Source organism: Dermacentor albipictus, chromosome 3 (genome assembly GCF_038994185.2).
Source record: "Dermacentor albipictus isolate Rhodes 1998 colony chromosome 3, USDA_Dalb.pri_finalv2, whole genome shotgun sequence".
Classification (NCBI taxonomy): Eukaryota; Metazoa; Arthropoda; class Arachnida; order Ixodida; family Ixodidae; genus Dermacentor; species Dermacentor albipictus.
This window is the reverse complement of record NC_091823.1, coordinates 119,952,052-119,977,784: the sequence shown is the minus strand read 5'-3', so window position 1 is coordinate 119,977,784 and position 25,733 is coordinate 119,952,052. Positions and strand designations below refer to the sequence as shown.

Genomic DNA, 25,733 nt, shown 5'->3' with positions numbered 1-25,733 from the left:
GAATAGGCCGCGTCGGAGTTGCGCCCGAGCTAAAGCTTCCTCTTAAGCTATTAGAGAACTTAGGCCACTGCGCTGGTGTAGAAAGCAGGACGACGACGAGAGGACGACACTTAGATCACGAAGCCGGAATTGCGACGATGGGAGTATCTCGACAGCATCACGATGACATGACAACGAATGCACGGCGACTACAATATGACTACGACGCAATGATGTGATGATATGACAACTATATGAGGACAATGGGATCATTACTAGTGTATGACCACAATGGCATAACGATGACCGTATCACGAAGCCTGTATGACGACGATGGCGTGAGGACAACGGCATGACGAGAGTCGTATGACGAAACTTGAATGACGACAATATAACGACGGCATCACGACCACGAGTCCAGACCTAGTGGCCCAAGCTATTAGACATCGGCCATTTAGCGTTGAAGGTGTGACGACGACATCGTGAAGAGAGTCAGATCACGAAGGCGAAAGGACAGCGGAACGACCAGGATGACATCAACACCAGGAGCATGTACCTAGCCGCTCAAGGAGGTAGGCATGTTGGGCTCCTGTGTTAGCACAGACAGACAGACAGACACAGACAGACACAGACAGACAGGCACAGACAGACAGACAGACAGACAGACAGACAGACAGACAGACAGACAGACAGACAGACAGACAGACAGGCACAGACAGATAGACACAGACAGACACAGACAGACAGACAGACAGACAGACAGACAGACAGACAGACAGACAGACAGACAGACAGACAGACAGACAGACAGACAGACAGACAGACAGACAGACAGACAGATAGATAGATAGATAGATAGATAGATAGATAGATAGATAGATAGATAGATAGATAGATAGACAGACAGACAGACAGACAGACAGACAGACAGACAGACAGACAGACAGACAGACAGACAGATAGATAGATAGATAGATAGATAGATAGATAGATAGATAGATAGATAGATAGATAGATAGATAGATAGATAGATAGATAGATAGATAGATAGATAGATAGATAGATAGATTCAAAGCCGCGGAAGCAGGCGAAGAGTGCTAATGGCAGTAACAAAAACACTGCCTGCTTAAGCAAACAGCGCGAGGTGTCGTACATCACACTCCATGTGGCGAGTGCGACCTCTCTTACATTTGGAACAGCTAAACTTTCCAGAACGGCTGAGTCAGCACAAGATACAGCGTTCACAAAACATGGAGAGTCGATAAACAGTGGCCTATGAAGGTAAGCTCAGTATGCACTTGATGTTGCAAAAAAGGGGGCTTGTCTTTGTCAAACCAACAACGAAGACAACCCCGCTCGTAGCAAAACTCCCTCCAGTCTGAGGCTGGCTTTGTTAAGCCTATGTGAGTGAATGAGTGAAGCAACTTTATTTGTTCCGCTATAGACGCAAGCAAACTCAATGTCACCTGGCTAGGCCCACTCGGGGACCATCAGGTGAAACCTGGCAGCCCTCTCGCGAGCCCTCTGGACTGCCAGGATTTGAGAGGTCTGATCCTGGGCCCTAATTAGCCTCATCATTTTCTCTTGGGTGAAAGAGGGCCGGCTGAGGCGCAGCCCCACAGGACGTGTTCGAAGTCCGCATAATCACCACACAGATGGCAGCTCCGGGCTTGGTAACCGTTCGGGGCACATTGTGTGCAGCGCCGCGGGGCTCGGGTAAGTACGTGTTTGCAGAAGTCTGAGAGTGACTGCCTGGGCCCTGCACAGCGAGGAGTGCGGCAAAGGCAGGATTCTTCTTGACAGATAATTATGTTGTTAGCTGTTCCTTCAAACATAAACCTATGTGGAAAAAATATATGAAGAAATTCGACCGCCAGCGTTATTCGCTCACCGAGCAGAACGAGACATACTTCTACAGCACCTGTTTTTGCCCCGATTTTTGCGATATCAAGGCCAACCACGAGAAGCGATTTCTTTTTTGGAATCATTAAGATTTATGAGACCTCACGAAGCATCAATAATTGGGCTTTGGGCGCGTTGGCCACCGTATACCCATATGGTGTATGCCTCACGTCGCGCGGAGGAAGCAACGCCGCTTGAATGGCCATGGAATAAAGTAACCGGAATTTACTGTATTTGCCCTCCCGGGGCCATAGTGGTCCCCATTTGAAAGGGGAACATGTTGGTTTCGAGTGGCGCTTAGGTTTGTCCGTGGCCGTTCACAAAACAGGCTTCAGTTCTTTGCTGTCTCAGTGCGCGAATAAAAGCTGAGATGCGCACTTTGGATATCTTTTCTCCTTAACTGAGCGCTTCTCGCATATGGCACGACAAATGCCATCTTTCTTTTTATTTCATGTGCCCAGAAGTTTTGTAGAAACATGTATGCTCACCTAAAATAGAAAAGAACGATAACTGACGTGAACGACTGCGAGGGAGAATGCAAAATCTGCTAAAACCACATGTTCGCATGAACTATGCAAACACGCAACAAATTAATAAGTACCCGACCAGCAGCGATTGGCGGTAGAAAAGGTCTGCCCTGAACAAATCTGTGCTACAGTGCACAATGCTACTTGGGTTTGAATTACACGATGACAAGCTCCACCAGTTTAAACCTAAGTGATAATATTTAATAATACAAAGCAAATATTGAGGAACAAGCTCCCTTTGCCATGAATACTAGACGCCATGAGTGCTCGCCCACATGCTCCCTCAGGCAATAAACATTCTGAGACGCCACATTGATCCCTACAGCTACAATTCCATGAACGCAACACAGAATAGAATATTTAGCGCATCGATGTCCAACACAATACGGACATGATACGTCCATGATACGCCTCCTATACATCCATGATACGCCTCCTATATAATTGAGTAATTTAATTATGGGGTTTTACGTGCCAAAACCACTTTTTGATTATGAGGCACGCCGTAGTGGAGGACTCCGGAAATTTCGACCACCTGGAGTTCTTTAACGTGCACCTAAATCTAAGTACACGGGGGGTTTTCGCATTTCGCCCCCATCAAAATGCGGCCGCCGTGGCCGGGATTCGATCCCGCGGCCTCGTGCTCAGCAGCCTAACACCATAGCCACTGAGCAACCACGGCGGGTGCCTCCTCTATAAGGTCGATGCCCAAGGGAACAAGGTTGCTTCCGGAAGGGATAATCTACAAGGGATCAGATCCATGCCACCAATCAGCTAATGGAGAAATCGGCAGAAATCAGCCTCTCTATATAGGTTTCACAGATTACGAGGAGGTGTTTGATTCAGGTAAAGATACCAACTGTCATAGAGGCATTCCCAATCAAGGGGCACAGGAGGCTTACATAAATATTTTGAAAATATCTAAAGCGATTCGACAGCTACCTTCATCCTACACAAAAAAAGTAGGAAGATACACATAAAAAGGGGTCTGACCAGGAGACACAGTCTCTCCAATTCAGTTCACTGCGTACATGGAAGAAGTGTTCAAGCTCTTAAACTGGAAAGGCTTAGGAATGAGGGTCAACGGTGAATAGCTCAGTAACCTTCGCTTTGCAGATGACATTGTCCTGTTTAGCAACACTGGGGAAGAGTTACAAGAAATGATTGAGGCCCTTATCAGAGAAAGTATAAGAGTGTGGTTGAATATTAATGTGCAGAAGACCAAGATAATGATCGATATCCGGGCAAGGGAACAAGAGTTCCGCATTGGCAGTCAGCCTCTAGGGTCTGTGAAGGAGTACATTTACATAGGTCAGCTACTCAGAGGGCACCCTGATCCCGAGTAGGAAATCTACAGAATAAAATTGGGTTGGAGTGCATACAGCAGACATTGTCAGTTCCTGACTAGAAGCTTACCATTATCACTGAAAAGAAAGATGTACATTCAGTTCATGTTACCAGTTCTAGCATATGGGGCAGAAACTTGCAAATTGACAAAGAAGCTTGAGAAGAAGTTACGAACCGCGCAGAGAGCTATGGAACGAAGAATACTGAGCGTAACGTTAAGAGACAGGAAGAGCGGTGTGGATCAGAGAGCAAACGGGGATAGCAGATATTCTAATTGACATTACGAGAAAGAAATGGAGCTGGGCAGGTCATGTAATGCGTAGGTTGGGCAACTGGTGGACAATTAGGGTTACAGAATGGGTGCCAAGAGAAGGGAAGTGCTAGCGAGAATAGCAGAAGACTAGGTGGCATGATGAAATTAAGAAATTTTCAGACGCTGGTTTGAATCGGTTGGCGCAGGGGAGGGGAAATTGGAAATCGCCGGGAGTGGCCTCATCGTGGCAGCAGACATAAAGCAGGCTGATGATAATGATGATGATGACGATGACGACGGCGACGGTGATGATGATGATGATGATGACGACGACGACGACGACGGTGAGGCCGATGACATTCACCTACGCAGCGATCACTGTGTTTGGCAAACCTGCCTGATAAATATAAGCTTTGTGCTTTGGGATTTCAATATCTGCTTTGTAACGCAGTAAGATCCAAAGGAGACCACACAAAATGAATCCAGTGGCATGTGAGGATACAATTCCCGTAAAACAGGTGAGCATGTTGTAGAGGACGGGACGAAGAAGACCGAACAAAAAATAACCACTCGTCATCTTCTTCTCTCGCGAATCTTTTTAAATAGGAAGCAGCAATACTGGACAACGCCGCAATAATACTTCACATGACCACACTACATGCTCGGCTGATGCGCTATAGAACAGGCAGATATGTAGCCCAGCTGCTACCGCCCTTTCTGATGCTCGCGCAGTCTGCATCCGGTCGCTCGACTCCTTCATGAGTGTGATTCACACTGTACGGTATGCTGCTATTAATAACGACAACTATTTTACTCGTGGGCGCAAGCCTCGTCCAATAAGCGAGATAGTCACGCCAGGTATATACAGATGAAATTCTGAACGCTTGTCAAAGTAAACAGCGCTACTTATTCCACAGCAGGACGGTTCCCATGCTGTTGCGATCGTCATATCTTTCGTAACTACTCATTGCTGCCAAACGGCAGCTTAGAAATGCAGTGACAATGATGCAGCAAGGTGACATTCGGGAAACAATTTTTTAGAAATACGCAACGCATCTATGAAGCTAATTGTAAGCTCAAACACGCGCGCACACATCGCAGTTGGTGCTCCGTCGGCCTCAGCGCCAGCAGGAACGCCAGTCATGCTGGCATAAATCACTTCAGTACGTCTCACAGAACGAATTCCAGACGCTTCTTCATAGTCAATAGACTAAAAACAAGGCAAATTGAGACGTCCACCCAGCCGCACCAATTCCTAGAAAAGAAGCCGATGCAGATTCCTCGAAAGAAAGGCCTCGCATTTGAAGAATAGATTCGTCCTAGTCCGGGACTCGAACCTGGCACCACCCCTTTCCGGAGTAGCCGCACTACCATCTGAGCTAAATAGGCGGCTAGCGAATGGCAGGGCGAAGTCAAACTTATCAATAACTCTAAGCAAAGGCGATAGTTTCACATAATGGTTCTGCGGAAACCCGCAAGGTGCGGAGAAGTAGTTAATAAAGGGAAAATAAGACACCTGCTCAATCGTCGCAACTGCTACAAAGGAAACCCATACGGGCTCCTCGAAAGAAAAGCCTCGCAGTTGAAGAAAAATTCGTCCTGGTACGGGACCAGAGCCTGGAACCACCGTCTGGTGGCTGATATCGGTCTCAATCCTTCTACGACGTGTGTTTGACAGGATCGCCACCGAGTATTACGACGTACGCTCGGTGCCATTGCTTGGCAGGCATCATATAAATTATTTTAAAAATTACTGAAGAGAACTCTGTCATGGGCACGTATGGGAGCTGCAAGTAAGCGAAATTAGTTCTGAGGAAAGACACTTGGTGGAGCTAGTTTCAAGCATAACTGATTTCTTTACCCAATGTACGTGCACTTTAAGTTCACGAATAGTTGAGCGTCGTGCTGCCGCCTGTAGCCTTACGGTGCGTTTACCTAGTAGAGCAACGATCGCGAAAAAATATTGGTGCCAAATTCAAATACCGGGTCAGGACGAATTTCTCTTCAACTACGAAGCTTTTCCTTTTTTTTTCAAGAAGGCCTCATCAGTTTCCTTTGTGGATTTGTGCTATACTTGCGAGTAGACGGCTATTTGTTGTGCTGTTTCGTTAAACTCCCCACATCACATAGCTTTCCGTACTGCTTATTTGATCCGCTCTACGATGTAAATACCCGTCATACACAAAAGAAGTCAATTTTAGTGACAACTGAATCTGAAACAGCAGCAGCGACTCGCATCGACCGCGTTAAAGACGTCCGCAAGAAATCGCCTCAGTGAGCGCAGACTGCCCGCCTGACAGACGATAGGCTAATTGCAAGAGACATCACACAGGGATGCATAGACTCTCACGGCTTTAAACTCGTAGAAGGACACCGGGTTAGGCCTGACGAATAGTTCATCCATCTTGATGCTTTTGAAGGAACGCGACAGTGTTGGTACATTGCTTGTGTCGTCGGCGTTCGTCAAGGTACAGCCGTCCTTGTAGAACTTGAGCAGCAACTTGAACTCGCCCACCTGAGGACTCTGCACTGCACCAGCTAAGGGCGTTCCATTACGGCCTAGTGCTGCGACACTGAAACAAAAGTACAAGGTCGATGGTGAGATCTTGCAAAATTACCAGAATGAGACGACATAGCTTAATGTTAGGCACTGCGAGTGTCACACACGTTTGCGGTAGGATAACACTCCTGTCATAAGCACGGTCTCAAAAAGCGTTCAAAGCGAAGAGTGAACATCGGCTATCCGCACCAGCTCCCTTCCACGAACTTATCTAACCAAGCCAATAATAGGTGCACTTTTCAGTTACATCCAAAAGCTTTTATGTGAGGATGGTATGAAACAGAGTCGGACCGGAAGGATAACGCAAATATCACCACACGTGGGAAAGCCCAACAAATAAACTCATAGCAACCACGTATATTCGTACCCGAATAAGTTATAGGCGAAATAAGCAGCGTGTAAAATTGATAATTTGCTTCTAGGCCCTACGTGCGCACGCACTGCAGGCCTAATTTATATGTATTCGCTTGTGTGTGATCACCAGTGTTTATGCCGGTCGTGTACTCTCCGTTTGGACAGAGTCCGTACTTACAACTTCTGTCGCTCGTTTATCATATTATTACGCAACAAGTTTGTGGATATTGAAATACATAGCATCAGCGTCGGCTAAAGCGTAAAGATATCATTAGTACATTCTCACGTTGTAATGACACAGAAGAACCATGCATACAGTGCCAAAACTTTGAGTCACGAACCCTACATTGGGCGAACACAATATTTAGCGCCGAGAAATAACACTGCAACAGTTATGAGCCGATGAGAAACGGCCATATGCGAAACAACGACAATATCCGCATGTCGACAATAAAACGAAAGGTTACACTTAATTACTTCTTTTGCTATGCTCAAAGTTAAAACACAGATGCTCAGCAGCTTTCCATAGCAGAGATTTACCGCGTCCGCCGAGGCAGTTTAGGCTATCGCAAAAGATATTCACTTTGAATAGCTGGGTAACTGTGCATTCTGTGACCATCTTTCTCATCGGAGGTGAATAACATAATGATTCACCGCAGCGTCGAAGTGGCATTTGCATTCGAAAATTCAGAGTGATTACGTCAGTTCACTGCACTGCACATCACTGCAATAACCGTTGGGTGTCTTACTTTTACTTCAGTACACTTTTCCTTGAATATGTGAGCGGTACAGTCTCTTACCTGATCTTCTCTACGAGAGACGCCTATTTTTCTTCTACAGGCTGGCCACAATCAGCTCGTTTGCCTCGTTAACACAGCATTTCGTATGTTAAAACACACAAACAATAACCGACTTGGTTGGAAACTTGACTTATGAAAAAGAGTGGTGTTTGTACAAACACGGAAAGCAGTGGCATCGCACCTAGCCATTGCTAAAATAGATGAAAGCCCTACTGGAAGTTTAATTTAAATGAAAGAAAAAAAGGAACTATTTCATTTATAAACAAAGCCTAGTTTCCTTAACATAGCGCCGGCACAAGACTATGTTTACGGTAAAGTCTTTCACAAATAAGTTTGCAATTATATAGTACAAAAATGTACTATACATGATATTTGATGTTTTATGGCGCAAGGGCCAGTATGGCCAAAGAGCGCCATGTCCGTGGTAATGAGTTCGCAGTGAATTTGTGAGTTCTATGAACATGGTGTGACGTGTCTGTAGGGACCTTAAGAATGGTCGCTCTAAAGTGCGTAAAATTTGTATAATAAGATTATGGCGACGAGGTATGGCATGTACCATGAACATTAAGATACATTTAAGAAGAATGATACGACAGGTAAAAATATATCAGGTTATAATATATGCTAAAGCACTACTGCCTCCTCAGAGCTCTTGAAACATTTCCCCTGTATTTTAATACAGGTGAACTCACCACAGAAATAAGTTTGTTTAGTTCACGGCATAATGCACATCAGTGGCAAATCCGGAGAAACACAGGGAGTGTCAAGAAGTTACCATTGTCAGCAGCCTGACTGCAGCACAAAGGTGCAAACGAAGCCCATATATGTTTCTCAGAAAGAATGCTTTGCAATTGTGCAAAGATTTGTCCTGGTCCTGGTTTCGAACCTGGGACCAATATGTTTCCGGGTCAGCCGCCCTACTAACGTGTTCTCGTATTTGCTCGCACGTTGTGTGCATGCGTGAATGGCGCAGAGTTCCTGTTTCTCTGCGCTCCTAAAAGGAAAGCGGAATCACGTGACACTCAATTGGTGAAATCTCAAAACGGCGATCAACATTACGTGACCTTCATGGATATCAAATATATTGCCCCTTGATCCACCTGGAAGTTACTCGCCGTATTGATTCGCCAAAAACCTGAGATGAGCAAGTCGTGTGCTCAGACTTGCGTGATCTAGTCCCAGTCACTCCAGCAGCTACGCCACTTTTCAGTGAACCTGTCTTGTTATTCACTTGGCGCGTTCTAAATCTCACCATAAAATTGATTGCAATAAGTTCAGTAAACCTCAACTCTTGCAAATGCCCATCGATCGGACGTATTTAGCGAAAATGTAGAACATGGAGCGTTAACGCCGATTTAAATTAATTCCGTAATGTATAAAGAAAAAACACACAAGCATTTCTTTAAAGACAAATATAATCCGGTGATAACCAGAGGGATTAACCTCCATGCTGTTAAACAGCAGTATGCAGACCAACGATGGGGAGGAAACCGCTGCCTCCTAATGGTCACCAAGTCGACGCGTCACGCAGCCGATTTCGGCCGCTTGCATGCAGGTTATGAATAATAAAGCTCAAATTATACAACCAATTTCGAAGCAACTTTCTTGTCTTGGAACTCGCTACACTGTCACCAATCGGTCTGTGCCATCGTTAACGAAAGTGACCGCTTGCTAGGCAATGAATAAATGAACTTTATTTGAGAAACCAAGCTGGTTATTTATCAGCGGTAGGCTAAAAAGAAACATGGGTCGCTAAAGAGACCAGACAGTCGCTAAATCTAGGGACAAGGTCTCTAACATGGCAACGCTTGTGACTTTCCTGTCAGGCGCAGATGTAGTCGCTCACCTACACGCAATGACAAACGACCAGCCTGTGTCTACAGGCGAGGTCCGTTAATGGGCGCACAAGTAACAGAGGCTGCTATTGAGTTTATTCAGATCGCCTACTCTGATCGCCATTGACTCAACGGCACTTTTCTTGTCCCTCTCATATTTCTTTCCTCTACACCTTCCGTGTGCAGGGTAGCCAATTAGACGTTCTTGCGGATAACCCCTCAGCATTCAGCGTTCATACTCTCTCTGCTTGTATTTGTGTGTGTGTACTGGCTTCACGTCACAGTTGCCCTTCAAGCCGCTAGGGACTACTACTACCGGCATCTGCGGAACAATATAGAGGCACTCGTCATTAAAAATTGGTCTATTCAGTTACTCAAGGACTGCAGCTACGTATGCCAAATGCCGCGGATGCTCGCTATGTGTCGTTTTCCACACAGTCGGCATTTGCCCCTTCTCCTTGGCAGCGCTAGCGGCAGCGCAGGTGGCGACTTGGATTGCACCAAGCGCTGCCTTGCTACCGTAGGCATCTAAAAACGACAAGCGTATGCCATTATATCAGTCTGCTTTCTTTACCGATAGTATCTCCACTAAACAGTATGCCGTGGCCTCAGATGTTAATCAACTAGTATTCCGCGATGCCTCCCGATTTCTCAAGCAAAAGCGCATCCCGGCGCTTTCGTTGGTATATTGCGGCACGATTCCTTCGCAGGTTCTGTTTTTTTTTTTTTTTAGAGCGCAGCTTTTACTGGCCCGTTCCAACGGCGAACGGGGGCGGCGGCGGCGGCGGTGTAACCGAGCGAACGAGCACAGCGAAAGATGAAAGAGTGAACGCGGAGCGGGAGGCGAAAGACGCAAGCCGCGTACGGCGGAGACCTATGAGAGCGGCCCCTTCAGTGACGTGCACGCGGGACACTGGTTTCATGCGGACCCGTCCGACCACTCGATACGTACACGTATCTGATGCAGCCGAACCACTCTTTTCGTACTGTCGTCTGCTCGCGTAAGCTCTCGCTCGCGTTTGTTTGGTTTGCTTGGTTTGGTCTCGTTCGCGCTTGTTTCGATTGTCGTGGTTTGCGATTGCTTTTTTTTAATCTGGTTGTATGCGCGACGCGAACTGCGTAGGGCTTCGTGGAAGCCAAGCGGCACCAGCGTTTCCACTAGAACCTTCGACGAGTCATGTATAAGAGCCGACGTGCTTCACCCGCAGGTCAGATTTTCGACGATTGCCGACTCTGCTACATCGATGCCTCAATATACCGCGAAATGAAAACACGTATAGAATAATATTTGGGGTTTTACGTGCCAAAACCACTTTCTGATTATGAGGCACGCCGTAGTGGAGGACTCCGGAAATTTTGACCACCTGGGGTTCTTTAGCGTGCGCCTAAATCTAAGCACGCGGGTGTTTTCGCATTTCGCCCCCATCGAAATGCGGCCGCCGTGGCCGGGATTCGATCCCGCGACCTCGTGCTCAGCAGCCCAACACCATAGCCACTGAGCAACCACGGCGGGTGCACGTATAGAGCGGTGCTCAACTTTCGCATTAGGGAATATCGTAATCGTCGGTGAACCTTCTTTTTGTGTGTTTTTTTTATTCGCCTCTAACAAAAATGCTGTTTATGACGGTGATGACACTGTCAAAAAATTTATAACGGACATATCGCCGCATTCGAGAATTTTAAGCTCCAACAGGCAATTAGCTACGACTTTTGTATCATGCCAATTTGAAAGAAACGAAACATCATTAATTTTTCTGTCTACTCTCTTGACGGCAACTTATATGTTTGTTTGCTCACACGACCGGCAATAATTTTCGGGGCTCCGCGTTGTATTGCACTGGGTCTGCTCTTCGGATATTGAAAATGAATACTCACTCTGTCCCCGGAAGCCACGCTCCATACCAAAGTACGTAGCCTCCCGCGGCGACCTGAACGTTCACGTGAGGAAAAAAGAAGTTTGCGCTTGGGTTGTAGAATGCAGGAATCTGTAAAAAGCAGCGAGTTCCACTTAATAGCGCTAAAAAATCTTCACATTTATTTCTGGCACTTTGTTGGCCGAGCACAACAGTGCAGGGCATTTCACAGCGAGCGAAGCTCAAACTTTACAGAAAAGGAAATTAATATGCCCCGACATGCAGTGATACCGCCGACTTGGTACAGTTCAGAGTGGGCGTCCTCATTCGGCCGTCAAGAAGTTGTAAGACTATATTTACAATTGGACTCCTAAAATTGCTTATAAGTTAACTTATCGTTTCTCTTATACAGAGCGCGCTATTCGGCAAATTCGGCAAACATGACTATTCTGTGAAGTTGAGGTACGATTACATTTTTACCGAAAATGTTGGTTACAACTGCGATGAAGGCTGACGTTCGTTAGAAAAAGCCGCCGGAAACCTGCCTGTTGCATGACTAACTCCCAGTTGAATGTATGAACCAAATCTTCAGTGAACAACAAGAGCGACAATCATTCCATCACTCGAGTGCTGTTCTGTATCAAGTTTATTCTCTTTTTCACTGTCTCTCTACTACTACGTCCCTGCCTTGATAATATTCTCTGTCGCTGCCTGAACTTCTTACTTTAAACACTAGCTAGCGGAGCATAACCAACAAATCTGCACAGGTTTGATCACTCGTGTCTTCTTACTAGCCTCATTATTGGAATTGCAGAAACGTGGGTACATGAACAATTGTCAGATTTCGAATTCCTCTCACCTCGTTACGTCTGCATCCGGAAGGACCGTACCAACAGTAAAGGTGGACGTGCGGTACTTCTATTTCGCTTTGGCCTTATTAGAGACGTTTAGCTTGTACGCTAATCCGGTAAACGGGAGCGGTTTGGGCGGGTTACCGGATGGTCGGGGCGTAAACGTGAGCAGTGAAGCCGCCTGGTGTTGTAGAGCTCAACCAGACAAACGCATAGCTAAAACTGCAGTAACTCACCATATCCTGCTTCGCCACTCGTGCAAATTTTTGGCAGCGGCGTAATTGTGAACACAATTACGCCACTGTCGAATATTTACCCCAGCAGCTAAGCAGAATACAGTAATTAACTCTGTGGTTGTGTGGTTGTGCTTTGCGCCACCAGCTGGCGCCACCGATCGGGCCGCTCACCTTTACGCCCCCGCTAAACCGGAAAACCGCCCTCGCTTTCCCGGATACCGGACACGCTAAAAGCCCCTATTAGAGACTTTTAGCGTGTCCGGTATACCGGCAAGCGCGGCCGGTTTGCCGGTTTAGCGGCGGCGTAAACGTGAGTGGCCGGATTGGTGGCGCCGGCTGGTGGCGTAAAGCTCAACCACACAAACACAAAGCTAATTACTATATTCTGCTTAGCTGTTTGTGTAAATTTTCGACAGTGACGCAATCGTGTTCTCAATTACGCCGCTGCCAAAAATTTGCACCGCTAGCGAAGCAGGACATAGTGGGTTACTGCAGTTTTAGCTGTGTTTGTCTGGTAGAACTCTACGCTACCAGGCGGCTGCACCGCTCTGGCCGCTTACGTTTACGCCCCCGCAAATCTGGCAATCCTCCCAAACTGCTCAAGTTCAGCGGAATAGCGGACACGCTAAAAGTCTCTATTAAGTTCGTTGTACTATTATAGAGCTTTAGTACGGCGCCCATTGCGTACGTCAGAGCACTACGTTCTGAATAGCGCGCATGGGCACAGCACGACATGACCACGTACGTGATGCGTACGTTGCCGCCGTGTACTAGCGCAGCCCATTCTTGCGCGCGTGCGTGGGGGACCTCGCGTGCTGTTCTCGTAGTTCTAGTTCGTTTAGGACCGCAAGGTACTCTTCGTTTACGCAAAATGGCGGATGCTGAGCCGTAATCCGGCTGTAAATCCGGCTAGCACGTTTATATTGACATGACTCGACTGTGGACCTCAAACACTTTTATTTTCATCTTCCAGATAGCGCAGAAGGTTTACGTACGTTTAGGTACGTGGGCACTCTCATGTACTCAGCGCCTTGTCGTGGCACGCGATGCCGCGTTCCGCAATGTTTACTTAAAAGATATTGCGCGACAAAAAAGACACGGACGCGAGAGAACTTGCCAACTTGCCAACTAACCAACTTGCCCGGAATGCTGCTCTCATTCCGCAATGTATTTGCGTGCTGCGTACTCATTATCATGGCGCAGTGATGAAGCTCTGTATTATCACTTGCCCAATCACTCTATTATCATGGCCTCATCGGTATGGTGTAGGCTATAGTATTTACATAAACGTCATTTCACTGTTATCATTTTCCAATCGTCTCCCAAACAGTTCTCCCGAATTGCTTACACTATTTTGAGACATTATGCCGGGCCACAGGGTTGGCAATTTTGGCTTTCTCCTTATGGGTGAATTTAGTGTCCTGATATTCGTTGGCCGACGAAGAGAAAGTAGCACTGAGGAACTGTAACCGACGAACACGCACTCTCTTCGTTCTTTACAGAAGGGTGACATGAATCACGGGAAGGAGACTGCTGTACGCGCAACCGATCGTGGACCGACTACGCCATAAGCGCGGCGAAATTTGAAGTGCCGCTTCCCGAGTCGTCCACGCCGCAACCGAAGCCTTGCAAGAAATTAAACCGACACCTACCGACTTGCAGGTACTATTAGCCGACCTCCACGACAAACATCGTTGCCTTGCGGAAACTAACGCCAAAATTGAAGAGCTCGCAATTGACGATGAGGCATACGAAGCCAAGTTTACCCAGCTGCTTGAATAGCACAAGAAGATCCGTCACGCCATCAACCAGGTTCAACTTTACCTTAATTCCCACGCCGTTTTTGGATCTCTACCAATGGCCACCAGCCCTTTGAGAGGAAAGCAGTACATCCAGGCGGTATACTCGGTAAGCTTCCGAAGGTCCGCGCGAACGCCAGAGCACGGCCGCAGAGCAAGTAACAACTACCGAAGCATCAAGCCGAAGCGAAGGCAGAGTGTCAACTGATCCTAAACAACAACAAATCGATCGTCGACGAGGACCCCCATGCCACGACTACAAAATATGACAAGGTCGAGCTGCGAGTTGCTATACCACCCATCTCCATTTAAAGCAATCCGCGAGGCCAAACCAATCGTCCTACGGCGCACGTGGAACAGATGTCAACGACCAGTGGCATATAGTACGAACCGACTTGGACGACCGTCTGTACCCACCTGCCCACTGGCGCTACATTGTGCTCACGGTGCGCTATCCCCAGAGCCTATCCAGTGAACATAGGAAATACAGCCGTGGAAATTGCTGCCACACTTGCTACTGTCCCCACTTTCGTCGCAGCGAGGAAAAGGAACACCACTGACGAAGCCGTAGCCTCAAAACCAACATATCTAACAGCGTTAAGGCCTTCTTAGACCCTCCCCAACAACAAAGAGGCTACAATCTACCACAACAACCACCAGAAGAACGCCTTCTTTGGCATTGAGAAATACTGCTGCGTACAGCTACCCTGGTTCAGGTCGTTCCGGCGTCAGCGCTGTTCCATCGAGTATGTCACGACTCTGAATGGATCATAAGCTACTGCACGGGCATCTTCGGCCAAGGTCACCTGATTGACCAGCAGGGCTACATCCCGCCGACAGCACCGGCAAGAGCATCACAGCCAGAGCTTCTAGCCGTGGTGGTGGGCAAGACATCATCGCTACGACTCTAAGGTCGACGACTTCTGGCATGGTCGAGCGAAAGTGTGCAATCACACTGCTATGACCTTCTGTGGACCGCCGCGCCAACGTACCACTAATGTAAACATCACTTATAGCGCGTACACAGACAGACGAACCGAAAGAAGGACGAAGAGAAACGCTGACTTCCAACTGATTTTTATTTTGAGTAACAAGCATATATGCAATGACACCAAACCAAAAGCGCCCCCTCCAAAGCGCAAAGCCAGCACCAGTACGCATTCACAATGTAGAGGAACCACGACCGGGCCTCCTTAAGATGAACGAGCGCGCATGTGCGACATCAGAAACGAAAGGAAATTATCTGGTAATGAAATTCACGGCTTATTAGCCGAGTCACCTTCAGCGATCGCTGCTGCTTCAATGATAAGTATGGCGCAGAAGGATTGAGTTTTGGGCGAGCTGGTTGCCTATGATTCTTTAGAGACGTATGCGCGCACAAAGACAGGAGGTCGAACGAAACGGTATGACAGTGACAAGTTTCGGTTTCTCCGGCACATGTGGTTATGTAGTTGTCACACGTTTTCTGCTGTTTTTTTTGGTTGCTTTTTTGTTGTTATCTTGCCTTCCGGGCTTTCCTGATTGTAGAAGCGTATATATATATATGTCGCTGTCACAATCAAAGCCACACCCGCCGTGGTTGCTCAGTGGCTATGGCGTTGGGCTGCTAAGCACGAGGTCGCGGGATCGAATCCCAGCCACGGCGGCCACATATCCATGGATGCGAAATGCGAAAACCCCTGTGTACTTAGATTTAGGTGCGCGTTAAAGAACCCCAGGTGGTCAAAATTTCCGGAGTCCACTACGGCGTACCTCATAACCAGAAAATGCTTTTCGCATGCCATATTTCAGTTAATCTACTACTTTGCGCGATGGTATTTGGGATCGGACCGCCCAAATGGTATATCGTAGAACATTACAGGACTGTATTTTTTATCTTTTGTTATGCCGCGTGATTATTGCGCTTGTCTGCGTTCATGCTACTACTACCACACACACACACACACACACACACACACACACACACACACACACACATATATATATATATATATATATATATATATATATATATATATATATATATATATATATATATATATATATATTGTCACGTGGTAGTGCCGTTAAAGAACACCGTAGCAGTACTGTGTAAGACAAAACTAGCTATTATTGGGCGAACCTGTGCCCACAAAACAGGCTACACTTAGAGCGCAACGATAGCGGCGAACACAGTCGGCGATCGTCGAAAATCTGATCAGCGGGTCAAGCGCGTGGGCTTTTATACAGCAGTCGTCGAATGTTCCAGACTAATCGTTCGGACCCGCGTGCCTTCCACACAGTTCGACACCATTCGCGTCACGCGATGAAATCAGATAATATAAGGTTCGGCGACAACAGACAGCGGATAGAAGCATCGATAACTTTCCAGAAACTTCGGATACATGCAGGCGCGTCCCGCGCTGTGCGATAACATTTGTTCGGCGGCGAAACGTGGTCGCCCGATAAAGGTAAGTACACGTGCCAATACCCCCCTCTTAAAAAGCATCGACCCGATGCTACATACAAAAGAAATAAAAAACACCCGTATAGCAAAGAAAACAAAAAAAAAGGAATTTCGTCAGCGTCCGTAAAAGGGTTTAAGGCGCACCACGTGGACCACTTCAGATCGTGCGCGGCGCCGCTGTGAATGCGAAATGCCGTCTGGCACGACCTCATAGTCCAGAGTGCCAATACGTCGGATGACCTTGTCGGGTCCGAAATAGCGTCGGAGTAGTTTCTCACTGAGTCCTCGTCGGCGTATCGGGGTCCATACCCAAACACGGTCGCCGGGCTGGTACTCGACGAAGCGTCGTCGGAGGTTGTAGTGTCGGCTGTCAATCCTCTGCTGATTCTTGATCCGCAAGCGGGCGAGCTGTCGGGCTTCTTCGGCGCGCTGGAGATAGGCAGCGACGTCAAGGTTCTCCTCGTCAGTGGCGTGCGGCAGCATGGCGTCGAGCGTCGTCATCGGGTTCCTGCCGTAGACCAGCTTGAACGGCGTGATCTGTGTTGTTTCTTGCACCGCCGTGTTGTAAGCGAATGTTACGTACGGCAGGACGGCATCCCAGGTCTTGTGTTCGACGTCGACGTACATCGCTAGCATGTCGGCGAGGGTCTTATTCAGCCGCTGCGTAAGACCATTTGTCTGCGGATGGTAGGCCGTTGTCCTCCTGTGCCTTGTTTGACTGTATTTCAGAATGGCTTGGGTGAGCTCCGCTGTAGAGGCCATTCCTCTGTCGGTGATGAGGACTTCTGGGGCGCCATGTCGCAGCAGGATGTTTTCGACAAAGAATTTCGCCACTTCGGCTGCGCTACCTTTCGGCAGTGCTTTAGTTTCAGCGAAGCGGGTGAGGTAGTCCGTCGCCACGACGATCCACTTATTTCCGGTTGTTGACGTCGGAAAGGGTCCCAGCAAGTCCATCCCGATCTGCTGGAATCGTCGGCAAGGAGGCTCGATTGGCTGTAGTAATCCGGCTGGCCTTGTCGGCGGTGTCTTGCGTCGCTGACATTCTCGGCATGTTCTGACATAACGGGAGACGTCAGCGGTCAGGCGCGGCCAATAATACGTTTCTTGTATTCTCGATAGTGTCCGGGAAAATCCGAGGTGTCCAGCGGTCGGATTGTCATGTAGGGCGTGCAATACTTCTGGACGAAGTCCTGACGGGACAACAAGAAGGTAGTTGGCGCGGACTGGGGAGAAGTTCTTCTTCACGAGTAGATTGTTTTGAAGCGTGAAGGAAGATAATCCGCGCCTAAATGCACTGGGGACAACGTCGGCGTGCCCTTCCAAATATTCGACGAGGCCTTTTAGCTCCGGGTCTGCCCGTTGCTGTTCAGCGAAGTCTTCCGGGCTTATCATTCCAAGGAAGGCGTCGTCATTCTCGTCGTCTTGCGGCGCGGGTCAATGGGGGCGCGTGATAGGCAATCGGCATCGGAGTGTTTTCGTCCGGACTTGTAGGTTACAGTGATGCCGTATTCTTGCAGTCTGAGGCTCCACCACGCCAGCCGTCCTGAAGGATCCTTTATACTCGCTAGCCAACACAAAGCGTAATGGTCACTGACGACTTTGAATGGCCTGCCATCAAGATAAGGGCGAAATTCAGCTGTAGCCCAAACGATGGCGAGGCATTCCTTTTCGGTCGCAGAATAGTTGCCTTCCGCTTTTGACAGAGACCGGCTAGCGTAAGCTATCGCCTGTTAAACTCCGTTTTTCCGCTGGACTAGAACGGCACCGAGGCCTAGGCTACTGGCGTCAGTATGGATTTCTGTATCGGCGTACTCGTCGAACGAAGTGCGCAAGTACCGGCGGCGACTGCATGCGTCGTTTGAGTTCTTCAAAGGCGTCGGCCTGCGGCGTTTCCCACTTGAACTCAACATCACATTTAGTTAGACGCGTCAACGGCTCGGCGATGCGTGAAAAGTCCTCGACAAAGCGCCTGTAGTAGGCGCACATGCCAAGGAATCTACGCACTGTCTTCTTGTCGGTGGGCTGCGGGAACTTTGCGATGGCAGCTGTTTTCTGGGGGTCGGGGCGTACTCCGGATTTACTGATGACGCGGCCTAGGAACAGAAGCTCATCGTAAGCGAAGCGGCATTTTTCTTGCTTCAGAGTGAGCCCTGATGACTTGATGGCCTCTAGTACTGTGGCAAGCCGCCTAAGATGATCGTGGAAATTTCCGGCGAATACAATGACGTCATCCAAGTAAACGAGACAGGTCTGCCACTTCAATCCCTCTAAAACCGTGTCCATCATGCGCTGGAACGTTGCAGGCGCCGAGCACAGTCCAAATGGCATAACCTTGAACTCGTAGAGGCCGTCTGGGGTGTTGAAGGCGGTCTTTTCGCGATCTCTTTCGTCGACTTCTATTTGCCAATAGCCAGACTTGAGGTCCATCGAGGAGAAGTACTTAGCGTTGCAGAGCCGATCAAATGCGTCGTCTATCCGTGGAAGGGGGTATACGTCCTTCTTCGTGATCTTGTTCAGACGGCGATAATCGACGCAGAAACGTAGGGTTCCGTCCTTTTTCTTTACCAGGACAACATGGGATGCCCACGGGCTTTTCGACGGCTGGATGATGTCGTCGCGCAGCATTTCGTCGACTTGCTCTCTTATAGCTTCACGTTCTCGCGGCGAAACTCGGTAAGGGCTTTGGCGGAGTGGTCGAGCGTACTCCTCGGTGATTATGCGATGCTTGGCGACTGGTGTTTGTCGAATCCTCGATGACGTCGAAAAGCAGCCTTTGTATCGTCGGAGCAGACTTCTGAGCTGCTGTTGCTTAATCACGGGGAGACTTGGATTAATGTCGTAGTCTGGTTTGGGGACCATGGTCGTCGGGGTAGATGTGGCGGAATCCGAGAGGACAAACGCATTACTGGCTTCCAGAATTCCCTCGATGTACGCGATCGTCGTGCCCTTGCTGATGTGCTTGAACTCCTGGCTGAAGTTTGTCAGCAACACTTCAGTTTTCCCTCCATGCAGTCGAGCGATCCCTCTTGCGACGCAAATTTCACGGTCTAGCAGTAGACGTTGGTCGCCTTCGATGACACCTACGTCAGCGGGTATTGCGGTGCCGACCGAAATAACAATGCTGGAGCGAGGTGGGAGGCTCACTTGATCTTCGAGCACACTTAAGGCGTGGTGATTACGAGGGCTCTCCGGCGCTATTGCTTTATCTTCCGACAGCGTTATTGACTTCGACTGCAGGTCGATGATTGCGCCGTGTTGGTTGAGGAAGTCCATACCGAGAATGACGTCTCGTGAACACTGTTGGAGGATAACGAAGGTGGCAGGGTAAGTCCGGTCATGAATAGTTATTCTTGCCGTGCAGATTCCAGTCGGCGTAATCAGGTGTGCTCCAGTGGTTCGAATTTGAGGGCCTTCCCATGCAGTCTTAACTTTCTTCAACTGGGCAGCGATGTGTCCACTCATGACGGAGTAATCAGCCCCTGTGTCCACTAAGGCGGTAACAGCATGACCGTCGAGAAGCACGTCGAGGTCGGTGGTTCTTTGTCTGGCGTTACAGTTAGGTCTCGGCGTCGGATCACGGCTGCGTCGTGTTGAACTGAAGCTGGAACGTCGCGTCCTCAAGTCATCTTTCGTCGGTGTAGTCTTGGCTTCCTGACTTCGTCGGGACGGCGGCCTCTTCGTCGTTTTCGTCAGCGGTGGAGAATCTTTGTCAGTTCGACGAACAGCAACCGCACCTCCATCGGTTGCTGCTTTTAGTTTTCCGGATATGGGCTCGCAGAGCGGCCCCGGTCTGGGCCAGTGTATGGTCGGCGCTGCGGCGATAGGTAGCGGCCTGGTGATGGCGAACGCGACGATCGTCGAGAGCTCCACTGAGCAGCGGCGAGGTAGTCGGCGATATCGCGAGGGCGGTCACCTTGCTGCGGGCGCGGAGCGTTGACGGCGAAACCTCGCAGTCCCATCTCCCGGTATGGGCATCGGCGATACACATGGCCGGCTTCTCTGCAGTGATAGCAGAGCGGGCGGTGGTCGGGGGCTCGCCAAATGTCCGTCTTCCTCGCGTAGGTGCGCTGGGCGACGGGTGGGCGTGCTGGCGGCGGCGGCGGCGGCGGACGACGGAATTGCGGCGTCACAGGGCCCTGGCGCGGTCGTGCAGGGGGCCTTGACGGCGTGCGACGGCGGCGTAGGTCATCACTTCCGGCTGGGGCTGTGGTGATTCTGGTTGCACCTCAGGAACTCCAAGCGATCGGTGCACCTCTTCTTTCACGATGTCGGCGATCGAGGCCACTTGAGGCTGCGACGAAGGCAAAACCTTGCGCAGTTCTTCGCGCAGTATGGCCCTGATGGTCTCGCGCAGATCGTCCGTGGCCAGTGATTGAATTCCTGCGTAGTGGGTAGAGCTTGTACGGCGGTTGAATTGCCGGTTCCGCATTTCGAGTGTCTTCTCGATGCTGGTGGCCTCGCGAAGGAACTCTTCTACGGTCTTCGGTGGGCTTCGTATCATTGCGCCGAAAAGTTCTTCCTTCACACCACGCCTGAGAAGGCGGACTTTCTTCTCCTCGGGCATATCCGGGTCAGCATGGCAGAACAGACGTTGCATTTCTTCCGTGAAGATGGCAACGTTCTCGTTAGGTAGCTGCACTCGGGCGTCCATCATGGCTTCGGCCCTTTCCTTGCGCACGACGCTCGTAAAGGTGCGCAGAAAGCCGCTATGGAAGAGGTCCCATGTCGTCAAGATCGACTCCCGGTTCTCAAACCACGTTCTGGCGGCATCTTCTAAGGCAAAGTATACATGCCGCAGCTTGTCGTCGGAGTCCCAGTTGTTAAAAGTCGCGATTCGTTCGTAGGTCTCCAGCCAGGATTCTGGGTATTCAGTCGCTGCTCCATGAAAGGTCGGTGGGTCCTGAGGCTGTTGTAGGATAACGGGGGACGCTGGGGCAGCCATTGAGGTTGTTTTGACCACGATCTTCTTTGTCGACTCAGGTAGAAGTCCGTGCTCTGGGGGCAGTCCTTGCAGTCTGCGGCTGGCACGCTGGTCTTGGGCGATGTTAGTTTTGTCCTCGGGCTTCGGGCTTGGATCGCGGCTTTGCGGGGGCATTCGGTACATGAACGCAATAGCACTGTCATAATATAACCCCTTAGGTTAACGCTTCCGACCCAGCCGACCATCCCGGCCGTCCAACCCGGCTGTCAGACCCAGCCGACCGTCCCGGCCGTCCTACACGGCTGTCCGACCCGCCGGCCGACACTGTTGTCCGACCCTGCTGGCCGATCGTAATCCACCGATACATATAGTGCATGTCGCCTATGAGGCATTTTGGGACTTTGTCACGTGTGTGTGCCGTTATCTGTGTCGTGTACGTCAATACCAGTCTGATGTGTGTTTTTGCTTTCGCGGGCTGCTTCTCCCTTTTTCTGCAGTGATCCCGCCCAATAACATCACAAACTGGCGAGCCTGCCAGGATCCACTCGTAAATACAGTGAAAGGGGGCAGTTTCGCTTGAGCGCAGACACACATAGGTAGACGGCACCATGGATTTAGAGAAAATCACGGCTATAGGTCTCCAAATAGGATTGTCAGGCGCAGAACTTCGCAGATGGATTGAGGCCGAACAGGCAAAACAAAGGGACGAGAGAGCTGCGGAGCGAGAGGCAATCAAGGAAGCTGACGAGAGGCAGCGCGAGATCCTCCAGCTAAAGCTGCAGCTTCAGGAAGGAGCTCGTAATATGCCGGCAGCGGCTTCTGAAATTTTGACTGCACCCAGCACCTCCTCGTCATCCCTCAACCCACAGAAGTTACTTCCTTTGTTTGACGAGAAACGCGATGACTTACACGCGTATATACAGCGATTTGAGCGCGTAGCAACAGGACAGGACTGGCCACAAGAAAAATGGGCTCTGAGTCAGACACATGCTTTGTCTTTGTGAGTCAGACACATGCTTCCCCAGTCAGACACATGCTTTGAGCATGTGTCTGACTGGGGAAGCGTTAACTGTGATCGGTCGGATGACTGCCACCGATTCATTAGATTACTCGAAGGTAAAGAAAGCTTTGCTACAAAGGTTTCAATTCACGGCTCAAGGCTACCAAAAAAAGTTTCGTAAAGCACGAGCAGTAGAGGGGGAAACTGGAAGACAGTTAGCTGCAAGAATTTCAGCCTATTTTGACCATTGGATTGAGATGGCTAATGTGCCTAAAACATATGAAGGTCTACGAGATCACATGATCTCTGAACAGTTTCTGCGTTGTTGTGAGCCAAAGCTAGTGATTTTCTTGAAGGAGCGATAGTGCAAATCCCTTGACGAACTTGCTAGCTTGACGGATCGCTTTCTTGAAGCGCAGAACTGGACAAACCTGGGAAAGGGTCCCGATAACGCAAAGGATTTTGGTGGAAAAAACATTGAAGCTCCCAGGAAACCGCAACTTATGTGCACCCTTTGTCATCGGTTTGGACATTTGGCTCCTGACTGCCGTGCCCCACCTAAGCATATGCTGAAGTGTGAGTTGTGCGACAGAACGGGACATACAGCTGAAAATTGCCGAACGCGGTACGGGGACAGCAAACCAAGTTCTGCGTGTGCATTCACCAAATCTCGGCCAGTCCGGACTCGTCCAGTGAAAGAATCAAACCATCCAGGAAAGAAGACTCGCCAATCAAGTGACAGAGAGGACAAGAACCCTTGGACTGCTGTAACTTTCCTCGTCGACGGGATGCCAGTGATGGAAGGCCGGCTGCTGGGAAGAAGTGTTCGTGTACTACGAGACACCGGTTGTAATACCGCAATTGTCAAACGAGAACTCGTTCCAGAGATGTATATGACGGGAAGAACGAACAACGTTGTTCTTCTGGACGGCTCAACAAGTTACCTGCCTGAAGCTGTCGTACAAGTGAACACGCCGTATTTTTCAGGCAAGTTAACAGCGACATGTATGGACGAGCCCCTCTACGACCTCGTTCTGGGAAATCTTCCAGGCGTCAGAGGACCATACGATCCAGACTCTGACTGGAAACCCCCCGATGCTCCCACCGAGGAGTCGTCGTCGATAGGGATGAAGCGTAATAAGGCGCCTAGGAAGCCTTACCATGTATCGAGCGTGGCTGAAGCAAAAATTGAAGAACAAGAACAAGGCAAGATTCGTCCCTTGTGCGTTCCAACAATTGTCTTACGTGACGTAACAAAAGACCAACTCATTGAAGAACAGCGCAAAGACCCGACGCTGAAGCATAGTTTCGCCAAAGTGAGCAAGTCGTTTAATTCTGGAAAGGGACACAGCTACGAATTCGTCGAAGAAAAAGGATTGCTATATCGCCTTTACCGCCTGGCCACTGGCAGAACCTTTAAGCAGGTGGTCATACCAAAAGCATTTAGATCTGGCATATTAGAAGTGGCACATGAGAGCATCATGGCAGGACACCAAGGTATCAAGAGGACAACTGATCGCGTCCTACAAGAATTCTATTGGCCAGATGTACACGGAGACGTCAAACGCTTCGTGAAGTCGTGCGACCAATGCCAAAGGACAACCCCTAAGGGGAAAGTAGGAGTCGCTCCTCTGGGCAACATGCCTTTGATCCATACACCTTTTGAAAGGGTCGCTGTTGATTTAATCGGGTCATTTTCACCAAAGTCGGACCGCGGGAACCGATACGTTCTTACGTTAATCGACTTTGCGACTCGTTATCCAGATGCTGTGGCACTCCCTGCAATCGACGCAGTTCGTGTTGCAGAAGCGCTGATCGAGATCTTTTCTCGCGTCGGCTTGCCAAAAGAAATAGTCACGGACCAAGGAGCAAGCTTTACCTCAGAATTAATGAAAGAGGTGAGTCGATTACTCTCAGTGAAGCTACTCAAGACGACACCCTACCATGCGATGGCAAATGGTCTCGTCGAGAAGTTTAACGGCACTCTAAAGATGATGCTAAAGAGAATGTGCCAAGAGAGACCGCGATCTTGGGACAGATACCTTGCTCCTCTGCTTTTTGCATATAGAGAAGTGCCGCAGGCAAGCCTCGGATTCTCTCCCTTTCAGCTCATTTACGGCCGGCACGTTCGAGGACCATTGACGGTATTACGAGAACTGTGGACGAACGAGGAATTGGATGGAGAAACGCGAACGACATACACTTATGTCTTTGATTTGCGCAATCGCCTAGAGGAAACATGCAAGATCGCACATGATCAGCTAGAGAAAGCTCACGGCAAACAAAAAACTTAATATGACAGGAAAAGTCGCCCTAGGAAATTATATCCCGGCGACAAAGTGCTAATTTTGTTGCCAACTGACTCGAACAAGCTTTTAATGCAATGGAAAGGACCATTCCTAGTTAAGGAACGGAAAAATGACGTTGATTATGTAATTGGAGTTTCTGGAAAGAACAAGATCTTTCATATAAATATGCTCAAGAAGTACGAGGAGCGGAAACCTGCACAACCACACCAAGTCTCTGTTGTTGCAGAGGTCAGCGAAAGGTCATCCGAAGGTGACACCAGGGAATAGGACGAAGTGAAGCAAATGCCTGTCTTACGGATGAACAAACTCAGGAAATACAGGAGTTATTTGAAAGGTATGCAGACATTTTTTCTGACATACCTGGGAAAACTGCGCTCTTCGAATGTTCGCTTCGTCTAACCACTGATAAACCAGTGCACGTTCCGCAGTACCCTATACCCCTTGCTTTGCAGGAAAGTGTCGAAAAAGAAGTACAAGAGATGTTGAAAATGGGTGTCATTGAGAGATCAAAGTCGCCGTACCACGCGCCAATTGTAGTCGTTAAGAAACCAGACAACACTATTCGGCTGTGCGTCGACTTCAGGGAACTAAATAAGATACTCATCCCGGATTGCGAGCCAATAACCCGTATTGATGTAGTACTTGCGTTTGTGGGTCAAAAGAAGTTTTTCTCCAAGTTTGACTTCACTAAGGGATATTGGCAAGTACCCATGTCTACCGAAAGTCGAGAAAAAACTGCTTTCTCCAGCACGTCTGGGCTC

The 25,733-nt window shown here is 49.0% G+C and overlaps 1 protein-coding gene across 2 annotated transcripts in view; it reads right to left on the bottom strand.

Moving 5' to 3' along the window:
• LOC135919475 (uncharacterized) overlaps window positions 1–25,733 on the bottom strand; it is a 138,342-nt gene that overhangs the window by 6,304 nt on the left and 106,305 nt on the right. For both annotated transcript variants that reach the window (XM_065453309.2, XM_065453310.2), the window contains 2 exons: window positions 11,433–11,542; window positions 6,359–6,581 (listed from right to left, as the gene is read on the bottom strand). In XM_065453309.2, the coding sequence (XP_065309381.1) occupies window positions 6,359–6,581; window positions 11,433–11,542 (333 nt within the window). The remainder of the gene's footprint in view (window positions 1–6,358; window positions 6,582–11,432; window positions 11,543–25,733) is intronic.